At 41.0% G+C, this 19,183-nt stretch overlaps 2 protein-coding genes across 2 annotated transcripts; both read left to right on the forward strand.

Moving 5' to 3' along the window:
* The first annotated feature begins 206 nt into the window (after positions 1–206).
* On the forward strand, positions 207–10,738 carry DLK1 (delta like non-canonical Notch ligand 1). The gene is made up of 5 exons (XM_014872014.2): positions 207–876; positions 1,732–1,795; positions 2,238–2,368; positions 6,774–6,915; positions 9,728–10,738. The coding sequence occupies exons 1-5, from the start codon at positions 813–815 to the stop codon at positions 10,467–10,469; spliced, it is 1,143 nt and encodes a 380-aa protein (XP_014727500.1). The 5' UTR covers positions 207–812; the 3' UTR covers positions 10,470–10,738.
* Positions 10,739–10,881: 143 nt separating this feature from the next.
* On the forward strand, positions 10,882–18,497 carry LOC148223428 (uncharacterized). The gene is made up of 3 exons (XM_088166261.1): positions 10,882–11,953; positions 13,894–13,992; positions 15,051–18,497. The coding sequence occupies exons 1-3, from the start codon at positions 11,698–11,700 to the stop codon at positions 15,098–15,100; spliced, it is 405 nt and encodes a 134-aa protein (XP_088022387.1). The 5' UTR covers positions 10,882–11,697; the 3' UTR covers positions 15,101–18,497.
* Positions 18,498–19,183: the final 686 nt, after the last annotated feature.

The following is a 19,183-nucleotide window of genomic DNA, read 5'->3' on the forward strand; positions in this document are numbered from 1 at the left end:
ATTTCCTTAAGGGACAGCGCAAAGGAAGAATAAAGAGATATAAAAGAGAAATGTACAGTCACAGAATAAAATGCAGAATTTAAACTGTCTCGTGGTGAAAGTAATGCTTTTACTTGATTTGTTCCGTGACTGCTAAAGGTACACTTTGGGGCGTTTTGGTGGGGTCTTTTTTGAGTTCTCAAGCCTCAGAAACAGAACAGTGTTATACTTTCCCTGCCTTCGCTGAGTCTTTCCTGAAAGTGTTGGAGCTCTGATGGGAATGACCGAGAATTCTTTAGATTTCTGAAGACAAGCCCCAAATTAGCGCTTTGCGGACAGCCAGACTAAGTTTTATGGAGACCAGAGCGTGCTTAACACTCCGCCTCGCCCTAGACCTCCTTTTTCCCGCTCCCCTATAGGATTCCTCCCCTCGCCCGCGGCAGGAGCCGAGCTGCTGGAGCTGCTGGAGGTGTTGGAGCTGCTGGAGGTGTTGGAGCTGCTGGAGCTGCTGAAGGTGCCGGAGCTGCCGGAGCTGCTGGAGGTGCCGGAGCTGCCGGAGCTGCTGGAGGTGCGCGGCTCCTCTGGGCGTCCCCGGGGAGCAGCGCGGCTCGGAGCGGCGGCGCTGTCCGGGGCTGCCCGGCCCCGTGGGCAGGTGCCCGTCCCCGTGGGCAGCTCCCCGCCCGCGGGTGGAGGCGGGCAGCCCTCCGAGCCCTCCCCGCCCTCCGTCCCTCCCTGCTCCCGCCCCGACAGCCGGAGCTGCGGGCGGGGGGTGCCGCCTTCCCGGCCCCGCGTCCGCCGAGCCCCGCGGGCAGCGCAGCGGCCCCGGCCCGGCCATGGGGCTGCCGTGCATCCTCGGCTGCTGCTGCCTGCTGCCCCTCGTGCTGCCCGCAGCCCCAGGTAAGGCCGGCCAGGAGGGAGCCGGGCACCGGCATCCTCTGCCCGCGGGAAGCGTGGCGGGAGGGGAGGCGACTTGGGAAAGTTTTGGGAGTTTGCGGGGCCGCCGGGCAGCGGCGATGCCGGGATTCCTCCCGGAGTGCCTGGGTGCCAAAGGCATCCCCAGCCCTCGCTCCAGCCGGGGATGCTGGTGCCGTCGGGAGGGTTTTCCCTGGCACTGGACGGAGCGCGCTTCTCCTGCCTTTGGCTTACGGTGTCAGTGGCTAGCGGTGATCTCTGCGAGGGACATTGCCTGGTGCAAATGCTTAAGCAAACAAACAGAACAGAAACTGTGACTCAGGTCTCTTCTCCTTAACTCACGTTATTTATGCGTGATTTAATGAAAATTATTGTTTCATCCGATGTAGGGTTGAAATGAATTCAGCACTTTTATTGTAAGTAGTTTTAAATGGATTTTTTTTCCTGACTGAAAGTACTTTTGCGTTTCAAGTAGTTCTGAAACAATGCATTTGGAGTGGCATGTCGTGAAACGACATCCGTGAATCTGCTCTGACATTCCCCTTTAAAATGGTGTGTAGGGATATTACATACACTTTGAATGCGCTAAAGTAACTTTGTATTCTTTTGTGATTAATTCTGTATGTCATTTCACTTGCCCTGTAGGAACATTCTATAACGTGTTCCAGATTAGGTAAATCTAAAATTTTACAATACAAAATTGTGTTGGAAGAAAAAAAAGGAAAAGGAACATTTTTTGCAGTCTGGGTTCTTTTAAAACATCAGTGATGTGTATAGGACATGATGTGGGGGTTTTTGTGCTGATTTTTCTGGTTTGATGTTATAAATCTGTACTTCCAGGCGTGAACTGTAAAGCTGGCTGCCACCCAGAGAATGGATTCTGTGAATTTCCTAGTGAATGCAGGTAAAAAAGATCTGAGCTATTAGCACAGGAATGGTCAGCTTCAATAATTCATACTCGTGGTAAGGGAGATATAAACTGAAGTGGTTTGGTCTCTGGAAGTATGGAACTGTAATGAAACAGCACTCTATTAGGGTACAGCAGTAACTGGAATCATAGAGCATGGATGTTTAGATACCTGTTTAGTTTGCTTTTTCCAGGACTAAATAATTACATTGATAGTTCGGGATTATTTTTGTTTGGTTTTTTTTTCCCTGCTGAATGAAATTGTTTTCTTCACATTAACTGCTTCTAGTATCCCAGAAGCGCTGATGGCATGCTTTTGTTCAAACAGTACAATTTGGTATGCAAAAGTTTATTATTGTGCCTCAAAAAGGGGGGCATCATTTTAATTATACTTATTAAAAATATACTATGTTTCTGTCTCGTCTTTTATCTCTTTCAGGTGTCAACCCGGCTGGCAGGGTGCACTTTGCAATCAGTGTGTTCCTTTCCCTGGGTGCTTGCACGGCAGCTGTGCCAAGCCCTGGCAGTGCATCTGTGAGGAGGGCTGGGTTGGCAGCCTCTGTGACATAGGTTTGCACATCCTTTTCTCTCCTTGAGCAAGTGAGGGCGAGCAGCCCCATCTGGTGTTGGAGACACGCAAAGTCCTTCTGGAGAACTAATTTTAAAGTATTGATTGCTAGCTCCAGATAATGAGGAGATTCTGGGCAGCAGCATATAAACCTCGAACTTGTAATAATAATAATTTAGGCAAAAGCAATGCAGTGTCTTTTGTAAATGGGCATAGTGTGAGCAAAGTGTAAATTCTTTCTATTTTAAACATTATCAGGGACAAGGCCAACAAACAAGTGATCCCTTCTTGTCATGTAAGCCCTTCTAGTCAAAATACAAGTTGTCTTGTATATATTAAATAATTTTAAATATTTATATAGCTGATTATATATATGTATATGATATTTTCTTAATACTTCTTGAAAGAAAAACATTATGCTTATTTTTTCTTTACTTAACCCAGTGATGATTCAGTGAAGTGACATTACTATAACTGAGGAAAAGGTCTTCCTGAACAGACTACCTCTTCCCCCTCAGGTCTGAGGGGTAAGAACAGCCCCATGTCCACTCTCTCACCATTTGTCAGTCAGAATCAGCCAGCTTAGCATGAGCAAGCTGAAGAATTGGCCTTTGTTGAGATGGTTTATTTTGGCTGACACAGGCAAATGTTCAGTCAGAGAGATCTGATGAGATGGAAACCATATGAGCGTCCAGGAGCATGTGCCTGTTCAGCCCACACAGCTGCAGCTGTGTCAGGACAAGTGTCCAGAGCCTCATTTTCTCTTCATGCCTTTCAGGCTTTTGTTGGTATATGGCTTATAATTTATAGAGCATGCCTGAGATCTCCAATGCATAGCCAAAGTGGTGATTGATGACAGTTTGAACTGCATACGATTTTCAAGATGACTAAAAGAATCAGAAGGTTTTAGGTAGGTCACATCCCTGTAGTGACATGGAATTTAGTGCAAGGTTCTCAGGTACTCGTTTACTCATCAGGTTTGCAGCCTGTACTCACTGACTGCGTGCATGAGCAGAGAGAGGCTTCTTAAAGTCAGTCCTGGTATGTTTGCAGGAGCTGTGGTAGCAGTGGTGACATCTGTGGTGCAGATGTGACTCTAAACTCTCAGATGTTGCTCTGGACACATCTCACATATGTGTTTGTACCTGAGACAGACACGATTCTCATTGCAGTTAATGAGGAGGAATGAGTCCTTCTCTGATCTACAATCAGAGATTTCTAAAGCTACACAGAAAATCCCCCCTCTGCCACCTTAGGAGGCTCAGTTCTGTTGCTTATCAGTGAAAAAACCCACATTTTTAAAGGTTTCCACATTTTTAAAGGTAGCATCTACACAACTACTTCTAAAAGCTTTAATTGCATAGCTGAATTTCTTAGTATTATTATATCTTTGCAATTCTGAACCATGCAATGTTTCCCTCTTGCAATTGCTACTTAAGATGAGAAAGAATGCATTGAAAATTGAACCCACATCTTTACAAAAAAACATTAATTTAACACATACTCATTAAGATAGTCCTGTAATACCAACCTCTGCTTCAATGCAGAAACTATTTCTTTCAATGCTCAGAGTCATCTCAGAGTCGTCCTTGCCGATTTGAATTTGGATCCCCATGAAGAGCTGCTGAGAATTTTCAGCCAAAAGGATAACTATTTTTTCATCTTCAGCAATGTTATGTTGATAGTCTTTCATCTCAGTGGTTTTACCTCCTCCAAATGCATTGTTTACCATAAGGGATCAAGAGAAGGGTGCTCCTCCTCCACTCCTTGCTACTGGAAAGTTGATAGAAATTCTTATCCTGACCCAATAAAGCACTGAAACCTCAAATGGTTATTGCTCAGCCCCTGATCCCATCATCCTCTGCCAAAAGTTGGTGCCAGTTTCCTGCCTGTATAAAGTCATTACAGGTAGCTACAGTAGTTTCATTATTAAGTGAAACTTGATCAAGTTAGGAAACAGTAAGGAAAAACCTAGAATGGAAAACTGTGGGAGGGTCTGAAGTGCATTGGTCACTACAAGCAACTGAAGTATTTCTAAAATAGAGATATAGCCTTGGCAGTTTATTTGCTAAGCATGGGAGGAAAAAGGTAATTTGGACTGGTGATGTTTTGGACCTCTTCTGTTTTGTAGAAAAGTTAGTATATGATCTTCTTGTCTTTGATCATGGAGGTTTCTTTCTGGAGTAGTTTTGGATCACCAGCTAGTTTGCTAATGCCTCTGATTGTGTAGCTGTTTTTGATACATGCAGCCTGGTTCTCAGTTCAGGTCAAGAATGACCTTCCTAGTAATTTAGAGACATGCAGGTTAGGGGTTGGGCTTGATCCACTGTAAACATGTAGGGCAGAATCAATGGTAGCATTTGTGGCTTTTATTGCTGTCACATGGGCAGAGCAGGCACTTGAAGAAAGATATCTGTGAGTTGGTCTTGGTGTTGATGCTGCTGGTTAACCTATTTGCAATGGAGCCTGTCCAACTGAATCATGATGCCCTGGCATCTTCTCATCTTGTGGAAACAGCCTTGGAATCCGGTGTGTGAGCCCCTGGAACCAGGCTGCAGAGCACAGAGTTTCCCTCTGCAGCTGATATACAGCTGATATAGCACAGGCACCACATCAAGCACTGACCATAACAAAGGGAAAATCAATTTAGTCAATTTGTTTCCAGGAAAAAATGACAGTCCAGTCAGAGTGTTTGATCTGACTTGGTAAATCAGATCTGTCAGCTTGTCACCCCTGGCTGTGCCTACACAGTCGAGTTAGCAGGTCCATGACCTCCTGCTGGAATCCTGGCCTCAATTTGGCTAAAAAGCCAACATACAGTATGAGCTGGGAGTAAATTGTCCTACTTGTCACTGGACTGCTTTGCCAAGGGCACATGTTGGTAAGCCCATCAGAGAGTACAGGTGGGATCTCTAATGCCTGTGCAATGACTGCATGAGACAGGGGCTAAAAATTGTCCTGTGACAAACTACTGCTAAGCATATCTTCCTCATAAAAACAGTGATTGCTTCATGTACTGCAGCATGACAACTTAGTTTGATGAAACTATTAATTATGGGTAATTTATACATTTATACATATGAGGCCACTCATATGTATAAATGTAATGTCCTGTTTTTGTGTTTTCATCTCAGTTACCACATGGTGGTTGTCCTTTCAAGAGGTAAAATAAAATAGAGAAAACGGGCTAATTGAGGCTATTTATGTATTATGTTTTAAAAGAACCTGGTACAACACCCTCTTAAGATGTGTTTTAAAATTAAATACCTGACATAAATTATTGACAGTAATATATATATATATTTAAGAGAGTTTCCATGCTCCTTCATTAAAGTTCATATTTTCTCCTCCATCAAAGTACACACTTTATTAGCTGCCTTTGTAGTCTGTGAAAATAGTTGACAAACAGCACTGCTCCAAAAATAATTCAAGGTTGTTTTGGTCTTTGTGAACATTGGAGTTTGCACTCAAAGTGCACTCTGAGTTGTTGTCTTGCAACGAGAACAGGTTAATGCATTAGGAAACAGATCCTTTTATCCAGGGAAGATTGTATTTGAAAACTAAGGCTGTTGTTTTCTGTGGTTAAAATTTTGCAGTACCTCATGATATATCTTAATTTTGTGTTATACTGTGGGAAGTAAAATGTAAATGCCCTTCAATCCCTTTTTATCTTCTTAGAAAGTGTATATATACACGTGTGTGTGAGGCATCAGATACTTCCAAGTCAGCACTCTCTGCAGCTGCTGCAGTAGCTTGCTAAAATATGCACTTGTTTGTTTATTTAGTTTTAATTATTTTGAAAATTCAATAATCATTTGAGTGGGAGGTGGCTCAGCAGGGCAATTGCAAAGCAAATGAGATGTGTGACTTTGTGTCCAGACGTCATACAGCTCTGTGTTCTGGTACAGTTATGTAAGGGTTGAATGTAGCTCAGCCAAAAGATGAAATTTTAACAGATTTTTTTCTAAATTGCTGACCTCTGTTTATATGAAACATTTGTTCATAAGCATATAATGACATGGGCAGGGAGAATTCCCATTTCCTGATGACTTTATCAGAATTCTGCTCATGGAGAAGCCAAGATTGTGAAAGTATGGCTAGAACATGTAGAAGTTCTTTGTCCCATACTAATATTTTATTTCTAATACTACTTCTTTATAGAATGGAGCAATTAAAACACATTTTGCAAGCAGGAGCTAGAAAGAGAGAAATAATCTGAAATTGCTTGCAATAGTTGAACAACCTGAACTCCATTTTAACAAAGGGGGGAATAGATCAGAATTTATAAAATGCAGGATAAAGTATTGTTAAAGGTATATTTTATTTAAAGTATTGTATACCATTTACTAACTCTTTCTTTCTTAGATTAATCAAGCCCTGTTGGGTTTTTTGGGTTTTTTTAAACAGATATTCACCCATGTTCAGCAAAGCCCTGCACCAATAATTCAACGTGTATAGAGACTGGTGATGGAGGATATATTTGTCTGTGTGCCCAGGGGTTTACAGGAAAAAACTGTCATCTCAAGAAAGGACCCTGCATTATTAATGGGTAAATATTGATTTCTGACATGCATTTAAAATTTACACTTAGGTTGTTCAGAATTCTTTGCTAAATGTGGACATATATACTAGCTATCCAAAAAAAACTGGTGAGTTCCAAAAATACAGTATCAACAAAATAACACAGATTAGTTCCATGTACTTCTTTAAACACCGTATCGTTTTAAATTGCTGAAACTACTTATTTTTGTGTTGGCACTCTGTTTTTGGACTGATTGCTGATGAATTAGCCTGGAAATCATGAACAATTTTTCTCAAGAAAGCAGCACACTTGAAACAATGATTCTTTCTCTCTAGGAAGCTGTCCTTTTCAGGAAAATTACCAGCAGGGTCTGCAAATCTGTATTTAGTTCACAAAGGCAGCTGTTGTCAGCATAAGCACTCCATGTCTGCTAATAATTCACAGTCCACCAGGGAGTGCTTCCCACATGAGACCTCATCAGATGGTGTCATTTCATTCGCATCTCTCTTCCTCTCAATTCCTCTCTACCTCCGTGGTAATGTTCGAAATGTTGGCATTGCTGAGCATTACTGCTGGCTTCTTAGTTAATATTCACAGATGGAACCAGGACAATTCACAAATCAAAGTGTTGATTCTAGTCTGTTTACGTGTATCTGCATTAGTGACCTCTGTGTGATGTTTTGAGGTTTTGCTTTGAAGCCAAGCAGTGAGTGGTACTTTCTCAAAGAAACCAGACTATCTGGGAAGCAAAGAAGAATGGTATGGAATGCTTTCCACAAGAAACCCTTTATGTACTACTACACCTTGCTGTGTTAAATGCCAAAAGTGCAAAGTAGCAGAATTTATTCAAGGAAATTAATATTAAGCCTTTATTTATTTAAACATATTTAAATTAGATAAATGCAACTCTATTAGTAATAAATAAATTTTAAAAATTCTGCATTTTCCCCTTAACTGTTTTTTATTTCCATATTTTACATTTCTGAATATTTTAGGAAAAAAGTTAATTTCTTTCTATTTCCCTAGAAAGTGTTGAGATTCAACCCCGCCATGAAGGTTCAAACTTCTACACATTTTCATATCCAAACCACCTTGTCCAATTTTCCATGGGACTCGTAAAACTAAAGGAAGGAGCTAGATTCTCCAAGACAGCCATAACCACTGAAAGACTGTATAACTCCAATTTCCATATTTTGCTCAAAAAGACATAGTGGCTGGTTAATATGCTGAAAATCCTTACCTCAAGTTATCATTAACAATGAGCCCAGTTTTGCTTTCCTAATACTGCTCCCAAACTTCCAATATGTTCTTTTTAGTGCTTTTTTACCCAGCCAACATCTAAAGTGCAGAACAGTACTAGAGGACAGAGCAGTGGAAGCTGCAGAAAACAGACAGGTGATTCCTCTGCCACAATGTTCAGTCTCTCCTGATGGGTGACTGCCGAGTGTTTCAGTCCCCAGTGAAGCCAGAGGTGCTTGGAGCAATCTCTACCAAAGGTAGTCCCAGAGCGATGGTGACTAGCCCAGCCTTGTTCTGACCAATGCCCAGGGACCATTTGTGGTCAGGAGCTTAAATCTCTTTCAGTCATCTCAGTCAGACATCAACAGCTCTTTTAAATCCCTGTGTGCCACCTTGGAATTCCATAACAGCCTGCTGCTACTGACTGCTGCATGTGTGAAATGTCTGCATCTGAAGCTGTGATGTTCATTACTCCTGGGACTTTGCCCTGGAAGTAGGGGGCCTTAAATAACAGCTTGAACTTTTCAGCTATCAGATGGTACTCTGCTATATGTCTTCAGGCATACATAAGTAATCAGAAAAGTTTTGTTGTCAAAGAGGCTTGTCCTAAACTTTGCCAAATATTTTTCTTTTTTTTTTACAAAGTGAGTTTTAAAAGTTTTGTTGATATGTGATGAACTGCCATGAAAGTGGGCTTTGAGGTTTATTTCTAAACCTGAGACCCAGGGACTCTTGTCAGCTAGCAGGAACTTCTAAAAGACCAAGTGCACTTTGCATGGATCCCCTGAATTTACACATTTGTGCCAGTCAGTGGGTGGCGACATCTTTTGGCATTACACTCAGTAAGGCACAGTTGCATGGTAATGACAGAAAAGATCTCTCAGTTAATTTATGTCACGTAAAACATAGTATCAGGCTGCTAGTTGGGAAGTACTAAAAGTTTGCAGAAATACTTGGTTTCCTATGGTCCTGCTCTCACATTACAGCTGTCTTTGCCCAGGCTGAAGCTCTCTCATTGATATTTTTTATTATAATTGTTTCTATCAAAAATTTTGACTGAATAGCAGTTTATAGGAAAGTATCTGTTTGCTTCTAAATTTTTTACATTATGGAATACAGGCAGAATAAAAACAAGCAGCTTTATGCCTGGTTGCTATGGCACTGTTACGCTCTGCCAATACAATATATCGATTATTTTAGGAATAATCAGGTAGAAAGGAAGCAGCCATGCTGATCATGTATTTGTTCTGTCTTGTCTAAGTAGTTGCTCAGCTAAATAGTTCCAAGCATATAAAAACAGTGAGAAGCTTAATTTGAATAAATGTTTGAAATAATTTAAAATCCCTTCACAGCTCTTCAGGTTGAATTTATATACTGGTGTACTAATCCTGCCCGAAGGGTCAGCAGAAGATATTATAATCTGTATTGACAAAGCTGTTGAACAAACTCATTCTTTATTCAGCTTCACTGACTTTAGTGGATTTGCATTTGGAATTGGCTCTTCTAAAGAAAACCAGCTCATTTTATTATATAAAGTATTTCCTAATAGTTTTTTCCTTTGGACTTCAGTTTTTGTTTATGTGTTTGTTATCTGTCCTAGTTCTCCCTGCCAGAATGGAGGAACGTGCATTGATGACAATGGTTTTGCACCCCACGCTTCCTGTCTGTGCCCTTCTGGTTTTGCTGGCAACTTCTGTGAAATAGATAGAGACGACTGTGAATCCAACCCGTGTGAGAATGGAGGAACGTGCACAGATGTTGGTGTGGGTTTCAGCTGTTCTTGTCCTCATGGCTACACAGGAAAGCTCTGCAGCAGTCGTGTCACACTCTGTGCAAGTGGCCCGTGTGAGAATGGAGGGACTTGCAGTGAGCACCCCCAGGGAGGGTTCGAGTGCATCTGTAAACCAGAATTTGTTGGTGTGACCTGCAAACATCCCATCAAAAACACAAGTCTCTCTGGAATGAACATGGAGACAAAGCATGTGCAGAATTACAAGCCACCCTCAAAAGCTCACCATAGATCAGTGCATCAACAACAAGAAATCCTGAAAATAACAGTGAAAGAAACAATTCAAAATGCAGATCCCTTACTGAGTAGAAGCCAGGTGATATGTTTTGTTGTGCTGGGCTTGCTTACGTGTCTTGTTGTCTTGGGTACAACTGGGATTGTTTTTTTTTCAAAATGTGAAATGTGGCTTGCTAATGCCAAATATAGTCACCTCCTGCGCAAGAAAAAGAACTTTTTTCTGAAGTCTAACAATGGGGAAAACCTCTCAGTTAATATTATCTTCCCAGAGAAGATCAAATTGACTAATTACACTAAGAACTACACTGCCATCTAGGTCCTTGAGAGCCAAGCTGCATCTTGCAACTTTCCATAGCAATATGTAAAATTTATTGCCTGTGTTTGGCCTCAGTATTTGTGGATATATTTGCTGTAATTTGTGCTGAGTGATAATGAAGAAATGTGATGTATCTGTCTTGCTAAGGATTTTTTCATTCCCCAAAATAAAAGGCAAAAAGAAAAAGGATTAAAAAGCAAGGAATGTCATTTTGATTTCTCTTCAAGGCAGCTACTTTTTGTAAAATAAAAAATAACTTATCACTGGAACTGTATTGCAGCTTTCTCGTCTTGTGCATAGTTCATTTGGCAAGTACAGTACTTGCAAACTACTGAGTAATGCTTTTTTTTTTTTTTTTTTAATAAACAGCAGTTAAGGGCTATACTGGTTTATTTACTCATTTCTAAACCTTATTCTACCCAAAGTCTGCAACAAGTGTCCATGCTGAACTCATTTGCTATATCTGATAAAGGCTTTAGAGATTGCAACCAGCAGGAGCAAATTCACACTTATACCTCACCTATTCAGTCAGTGTTGCTATTTTTATATGCTTTTAAGAGAGATTCTATAGAATCTTAGAGGTCTTTGAGATATTAATTTCAGGTTAAAGGTCTCTTGCTTGAAATGCTGCATCTATAAATTGTTCTATTTATCTATTTTAAAATGTTAGAAAGGTTTTCAGTGTCTTTCTTTTTAGAGACCTAGCAGAGATTTAAAGGATCAGATTCTGACTTTTCTATAAATTCTTCTTAAAGACCTCTGCTGAGAGAGGTATCCTTCATGACTGTGTCATGGGGAGAAAGGAAAAGATGTCACGTGTCACCTGAAATAGGACAGCTGCTTTTAATTCTTCACTTCTGCTTTTTCTGTCACGTTTCAAGGAGAGGACAAGGTTTGCAAGAATCAAAAGCAGCAGTGGCAAACAGACAAAGGGTCGTGAAAGCCATAAAATTGTCAGGGGCTTGAGAGCACTAAGAAATCTTTAACTCCCTGAGGAGCCTCGCCTGGGGCTCTCACCCTCGTCCTGCCCTCAGGACCATTTTGGGTCAGCCCAGTACTGCTGGTTCTGGTCTGAGCTGTGCTGGAGCCATGCTGGGCTCCCCCTCTGCCTACAGCTGGTCCTTGGACTACCTACTCTAGCTAGCCCATCTGGTGAAAGGACCCTTTGGACCTGTGCTCCAGCCCTGCTTGTGACCCTGTCTGTTTTGTTCCTGCCAGGAGCCCATGGATGGCCTCTGGAGCCCATGGATGGTCCCTGGAGCCCATGGATGGCCCCAGGAGCCTATGGATGGTCTCTGGAGCCCATGGATGGTCCCTGGAGCTGGTTCATCCCTCGCTGGATCTGGAGCTGCCAATGGAGCCCAGCACCAGCTCTGGAGCTGGTACCAGCTTCTGTGCTGTTGGTGAGGCCATGGCTCTGTCCCACCCTGGGGCACGACCCTCCCGGGTCTCCCAGCTTCTTTTCCTGACACCGACTGCTCCCTGTAAGAAAAACAAAAGAAAAAAAACCTCACCAAAACAACAAAACCAATCACTTCCAACTGAAGTGCCTAAAGGTGTCTTTAACTGCAGTTTTGTAACAATTATTTCCCCAGCCACCCTAGATAGGAACGATTAGCAGCTTCTTAGCTCTCTCATAACTATGCTATTCCCAAATCCATTAACAGCTGCTCAATTAAAAAAAATGCCTTAAAGCACATACATGGCATTAGAGTAGGAATTCTTTTTGTTAGCATCTCTCTGAATTGCTACAAATATATAGCAAGTTTGCTGTACTGTTGATAATATTTGCACATATCATAGCATTACAATGTAGTGCTAAAAGGAAGAATGATATTCAGGTAGTATTTCGGAAGGTGTTAAATTCCAGATTACAGGGTGAAAATTTTCAATGAAGAAGGTGCTCTTTATCAAAGCTCTTGTTGGAAAGACAAACATTTATCAAACTTTTCAGCCAGCTATAGTGAAGTTTGAAGAAGATTTAGAAACCCAGATGAATGTAAAACCGGGTAAGCAGAGTTGAGTTTCAAGCCATGAAACATGAGTCTCAGGAGTTGGCACACTTCTTTAAACCAGAATATTTTAAACATTAAATTCAGTACTGTGCATTTTAACCTTATTAGAAATATGTTAGGGCCAATTTGGAGATAACCAGAAACATACATAACTCCACTGGGTATGTTGCATCTTTGATTCAAAACCAGTTACAACTTTAGGTACCTTCTAGGAGTCAGTGGTTAAATTCCTGAGCTGCCTGTACACCTTCCCCCCACCTTTGAGCAGAGGCTCCCTTATCCCTTTCCAGCTTGGTCTGCTCCAGGACAGAACAAGGCTTTAAGTAACAAACCTTTTTATTTTAAACATACAAAACTTAGGAAGTTATCATTTATATTTATAAACTGTCACCTTTTTTTTGGCCATAGTGACTCAGTGGGCCGTTCCTCCATCACAGTGCATTTCTTCATATGTAGACAGAAGAGCGTTTTTGAAGAAAAGGTCATTTGCACAGCATGGAAAAAGAATAGATTTCAACTCTTAGTATCCTTCCTATTGTTGCTCGTGTATTGACCTGATACCTTCTCCAAAGGGAAAAAAATGTTACCTAAAACATGAAAGTCTGGAGAAAATAGTATCTGTCTTTAGCTTCTCTGTTCCAGGGAAGAATTAAACATGTATGTTTGTTTCTCATATTTGTGCTGTTAGTGTAGTGAATAGCTCCAAAGCCTTATCACCACACAAGTGACAGACAGCTGGGATGATAAAAAAGATCATGGATCAATAGCCTGAAACAGGTCTCCAAAGCAAGAAGTTTAAAAGAAGCATTGTGCATAAACACTGATAAGAGCAAAGAGAAGACAGAACACTGATACCAGTTCAATTTTATGTTAATTCGACATATTTTGTATCAATGGGGAGAGAACAAGGTATCTATGATACTCATGGCCTTAGGTACCAACCTATGTTGCCATGTCTCACATTTTGATTTCTGAATGTTCTCCTTTAATCATGCAATGATGCTTCAGAGACTCAAACTCACCTCTCTGCCTTTTTGTAAGTGTAAACAAAAAAATAAATAAAGACAACTAGGCTGAGGGATGGGTTAGGACAGTGTTAAGGGCATTACCTCCTTCTTGCCCCCAAGGCATGCGGAAATATATTATTGTAATTTTTTTTTATTTGAGCCACCTCCCTTTGAGCCATTTTAGCCTCTGTACCTGTTAACACAAACAAAAAACAAAAATAACACAAAAAAACAAAAACAAACAAACAAAACATAAAAATGGATGTTCCACAAATATCTGCTTTTTAGAGGCAGCTCATGAATGATTTTCCATTGGGCTTATTTGTTTTGAGCTTGTTTGGGTGGGTTTTCGTTTTGTATTTTTTTGAGGGGGAGATGTTGGTTTTTTGTTTTTTTTTCCAGGGATGGGGAAAAAGCCACAGTGGAGGAGAGGTCTGTCTAGTGCAAAAGCAGAACGAATAAAGGAACAATCACTGAATTCTAGAGAAGGATATCTGAATGGTGAATACATACATGGTTTTTCTTTTTACTGCCATTCTTGATACTGGTCTGTAAACCAACAATGAATGCATTGCTTTGGATCAATGAGGATTAGCACGTCTGTAAGTGCTAAACCATCTGCTGATATATCCACAGCAGCCCAGATAGTTTGCTCTTCCAGGTTGATAGCATGAGGTTCTGTTTTCAAAGAAATATTTAGATCCAGGTGGACCACAGTATTCCTATTTAAAACAGACCTTCAGCTCTTGAGAGTGAAGCAGTGTAAAGGACCTGGCTACAGGAATATGTACAAACCATCCCTGAAAACAACGGGGCAGTTAGCACTGGCTGAGTACAATACTTCTCACAACTATGTCATTCCCTCTCCAAGTTCTCAAGTTTGCCTTGGCAAATTTATTTACTATCACAGCCTTAAGGGCAAAACAATTTGCTACAGATATGGAGCGCTTTTTGTTTTTATAAATACAGGACCTTCCTGGCAGAACTACATGCGTATGCATCCAGAGAACATGAAATCATTGCACATGTACTATACATACATTGTGAATTTTCCAAAACACATCTCATTTACTATGCATTTCTTGTGAATGAGCCATGGACAAATCCTGTGTTCCTGGAAGTCACACAGCCTAGGCAAATATCCAGTTATGCCTGGCTTAGGTGAAAGAAGTGTCTTGAGAGAAGGCTTTTGTAGTTGCTCAGCCCATATTGGAGTCAACACTTGAGGTCCACAAAAAAGGGCAGCTTTGTTGCAGCTCTGTGACCATTAAATGAGAGAAACCCAGAAAATGTACTGGGATTTTGCCCATTCTAATATCAGGTAATATTTTGAAGTTTCTGGAAGTTTTCTTGAAGGAGATAAAGATAGTTTTCAAATTATGATGATGAAGGTTGTTTTAAAACTTTGCAAGAAAAGGAATAAGACTTCATGTAAAGGGGAATATTTCAGTTTAAAATATAAACTGAACTGTTGATCTGGGATTTGAAGAACCATTGAATTAATTAATTTTTGGTTATTAGCTCTAAAACTGAAAATGATAATTTTTCTTGCATTTCAGCTCCCTATAGGTCCCTGAGATGGGGAAGCTGTGCTGAAGCTCATATCTGAGTCTCAGAGAAGTCCATGGGTACACAATGAAGAATGTGATCCTTGCCCCTAGCAATCGAGACAAATTCTACAGGCAAAGAACAGCTTTCTTATATTTTTATGATCTCTCAAAGTCAAGTCTGAGCAACTTCAAAAATGCTAAAATATGAAAGTGATATAATATGGAAGAGAGAATAAGCCAGGCTTAGTGAGAAGTTTTTATGAGACCAAAAATTTTTTATAACATGAAGCTTGGAGCAAAAATGCTGTTTTATTCTTCGTCTCTGCATCCACTTTCCTCTTCCAGAGCGATGCCCTTACTCTCAGTTGCAGCCTTCCGCTGCGTCTGTCCGCTTGATGGCAGCATGTGAACACGGAACGGTTTGGATCGACTCAAACCGCTCGCATTTCGCTTCGGAAAGTTTGAAACCCGTCCCCGGTGATCGGTGATGGGAAAATGGCAAAAAGAGAAAACGAGAACATGCCGGTAGTCCTTCGCCTGTGTGTAACCACTGCTCCTGACACGGTGAGCTGCAGCAAAACCGTATCTGCATCAGCAGAGAAGGACAGCAGGGTTTCCCCAAAGAGAATTTCTGTTCTCCTTTGGAATTAAACTGAAAGTAGAATTCAGCCATCCTTCTAACTTGCACATGGCTTTTGGTAGCCCAAATGCAGACACTGTGCACTTTTAAAGTGTCCAAGGGCAGTAATGGCAAGTGCTGGCTTGGGCTTTGAGCAACCTATTTGTGTCCCTGACCACAACATGAGGGGTAGAAATAGATGACCTTCAAGGTCCCCTTCAATCCAAATCATTCTAGGATTCTGTGATTTAGAAAGAACACTAATGAAAGTATAACACTAATGAAAGTATTTTAAATTAAAATACACAGAGAGGAAATTAGGAATAATGAAAGCATAACCAAGAAATTATTTTATATAAATTCAGCTAAATGAAAAGATTTTGGTTTACTGATAATCTCCTAGATTCTCTCATTTTGCTCGACTATTTTTTTTAACCCAAAAGGGTATGCAACTTTGTCAATAATCTAATATCCAATTTTATGCTTCTCATACTGTATGGTGAGATTTTAATTTGCCTGTCTCTCCTTATTGACTTTCTAAGGTGTACAAATTGGAAAAGGGAAAATACGTGCTTTAAGTTTTAAAAATCTTTTTGTACCAAAGGACAGAGCTTCACTCAGATTTCCAGAGCAGATGCAGGCGCATAACATCTTGCTGGGATCTGTGCATCTACAACACTTCCAGCAAGAAATAGTTAATATTTCAAAAGGCTAAATAAACTTGGATTTATTCCATTCTACTTTCCAGTGTTTAAATTACTGGAAGCATTACAAGAGTCCAGTATTTTATCACGGGCAAATGTAAGCTTTGAAGGGATTCAAGCGTCTACTCTCACCTGTGCCTGTTTTTCTTCCTAACTAATGGGACTTGGAGGACTAAAGAGATCTGACTGATCTGGTGGCTGGGAGCCTGGATTGCTGGGAGATATGAAAGGCAGCCTGTTTTCAGGGAGTGTTGGAGTACTCCCTGTAGTTTTGAGCCCAAGAAAGAGTTAGTGATGCCTCCTTGCTGAGAGAGAACAAAGACTGCCTGGAAGCCAGAGATGAAAGCATCAGGATCACGTGTGGGCTTACTGTTGGGAAAGAGCCATAAAGGGACCAAGTCTGATGTGGAGCCCTGTCTGAGGCAGTTTTTCTTTAGACAACTGCAGGGCTGTTATATTCTAAGAGATTAGCTCAGCAGGGGAGATCTTTGTGCTTTATAGAGCACGTGTGAGGTTGAGGGAGCTAAGAGGGAGAAGCTGCAGCTTTATCTGGTTTGCTCTGCACAGCTGCCCGCAGGCCCAGTCCTGTTCTCCCCTTCAGAAAGCTGGAATTGTCCAATAGTTTCAATGAAACTGCTGCTGTTACCTTGGGGTGTCATTTCCCTTTTGAATATCAGTCCTTTTGATATTTTGCTCATTACTGCACCAATTCTGCATTGCTCTTGGCTGGAGATTTTCATTTTTCTATCCTACGGTTATGATCTTCATTTAAAAAATACTACTGATGAGTGAAAAAGGGTGCAAAAAATTCAGGCTGTCCCCCAGCCTCAAGACTTTCCTCTCCAGAGAAAAGGTTAGAGACTGTTAGCCCTGTTGGCCAAGTTACAAAATTGTGACATGCAAATGGCTTTCCAGTAGCTCCCTCCAGTTCCCAAGTAGGTAGATCCAGGCTGATCATGTCCATTGACATAATTTCCAGAAGCATGAATTTGGAGAAAAAGGGGCTTCTTTAACACTCTGCACACTAGTGTCTCATATCCATCTGTCTTTGAGAGCAACTACAACGGCATGGATAAAAGCAAACAAATAGAGTGGTGGTAGAGCATTTAGAATGGAAGATCATGCCCAAACCAAGGCAGCCATAATCCACTTACAAGTTCAGCAAAGGGCTTCATGTTCTACTTAGCAGAGGCACACAAAAAAGGAGAAGAAAATGGAGAAATAGCCTAGTTTAAAGAGACAATGGAATGGTGAGTCCAAGCATTTGCTTTGAGGATGTGAAGTAAAACAGTGGGATGGTGTCCACAGAATCCCAAGACAGAAGAGGAATGAAGGCCACCCAGTTAACCTGGAAACAATGAAAGTCCTCAAAGTCCTTGTCGTTCTAGCAGGCGCAACTAGCTTCAGGCAGGGGAGGAAATCTAAGTAGGTGGCATAGCTTGAAGAAGCAGGGAATTTAGGCTTTGTTCTTTTCTTCTGCTCCCCCTGAGATGTGCTGTTTAGATTTGCCATACTCTACCCAATTGCTTACAGGCGGCAGGGCATGTGTGACCACTACAAGATGATGAGGATTGGACATCCTGGTATGGATGAGTGCCTACCATCCATTGCACAGTTTAAAGAGAGGCAAGAAGTGAGGAGGCTGATGATACTCAGCAAATGGGATTGATGATATTCAGCAAACATGATATTCAGCCTGCCTGAGGTCCTTGCTCATGAAAAGGGCAAGTTGGAAGAAAATACATTTGCAGTTTTATTCAATGATATTCAGCAAAGACTATCCTGAATAGTTGAAGAGCTGTCTCTTTCTATCCTGATGGTGCCTATAACTAGGCAAAAATAGTGTTGTTCCTTTGCGTAGGACCATGGTGCAAGTCTTTCAAAAAAGAAATTGTAGCTGAGAACGATTCCTTGCTGTTCTTTCTTCTCTCCAGTCTTTGGAAGAACTTGATGCAGAGGAGACAAAATGTTATTGAAGCCTGTAGTACAAATGTTGGAGCATTAAACTATCAGCTTAAATAGGTCTTCAGATGTATTCACATAATAAACACTTTCATATGTTCTGTCTCTTGTGGGCAGTGCTGAGTTTGCAAATATGAGCGAGTTTCCACTGAAAAGTTCCAGCTAAGGCTGCTCACAAGATTCTGCCCAATCAATATTAATGTTCTTTCTACAGAAATACATTTGCCGTAAAGTTCCAGTGAATCCAACTGATTGTATATATATATTTAAAAAAAAAAAAAAAAAAAGGAACACTTTTGACATGGACAATGTGTGCTTGAACGTTTGCAAGGTGCTTCAGCAGGCCATGGCTGTGGCAGTGAGCAATGCTGTGACTAGATGGTGCACTTGCCATATCATACATAGAAACTATGAATAGAGTGCTGATAGCTGCTTCTTGCACAGGTATTTGTGAAAGCTCTGGCAGTGATTACTGTGTGCAGATCTGTCTTTGTCTTTGGGGGAGCATAAATACAGCTATGGGATAAGGGGGGACTCTGGGTTTTGAGAACATATATTAAATATATATTAAGAATATATATTCAGTATAATAAATGCAAACCATCTGAAAAAAAAAGGAAAAAGAAGGGAACAACACAACGACTAACAATGCACTCACCATATGGAACTACCATAGTATTTCCATCCAATCATCCAGCAAGTCTTATTCACTGCTATTTATGTTGTCTTGTTGACATTTATACTGTAAATCCTGCCTGCACTGAAACTTGTCCGACAATTCTTTCTATGAGCCTGGGCTAGGGGTGAAAAAGCAATGCCTGATGCAAATCATCGACATTCAGCTTTCCCATGCTTAG

Source organism: Sturnus vulgaris, chromosome 6, assembly GCF_052056855.1.
Source record: "Sturnus vulgaris isolate bStuVul1 chromosome 6, bStuVul1.hap1, whole genome shotgun sequence".
Taxonomy (NCBI): Eukaryota; Metazoa; Chordata; class Aves; order Passeriformes; family Sturnidae; genus Sturnus; species Sturnus vulgaris.

Coding starts and splice junctions, on each gene's coding strand:
- DLK1 (XM_014872014.2), top strand. CDS start 813: ATGGGGCTGCCGTGCATCCTCGGCTGCTGCTGCCTGCTGCCCCTCGTG. Junction 877..1,731: donor CGTGCTGCCCGCAGCCCCAG/GTAAGGCCGGCC, acceptor CTGTACTTCCAG/GCGTGAACTGTAAAGCTGGC. Junction 2,369..6,773: donor TGGCAGCCTCTGTGACATAG/GTTTGCACATCC, acceptor TTTTTTAAACAG/ATATTCACCCATGTTCAGCA.
- LOC148223428 (XM_088166261.1), top strand. CDS start 11,698: ATGGCCTCTGGAGCCCATGGATGGTCCCTGGAGCCCATGGATGGCCCC. Junction 11,954..13,893: donor CCTGACACCGACTGCTCCCT/GTAAGAAAAACA, acceptor TTTTTTTTCCAG/GGATGGGGAAAAAGCCACAG. Junction 13,993..15,050: donor TAGAGAAGGATATCTGAATG/GTGAATACATAC, acceptor CTTGCATTTCAG/CTCCCTATAGGTCCCTGAGA.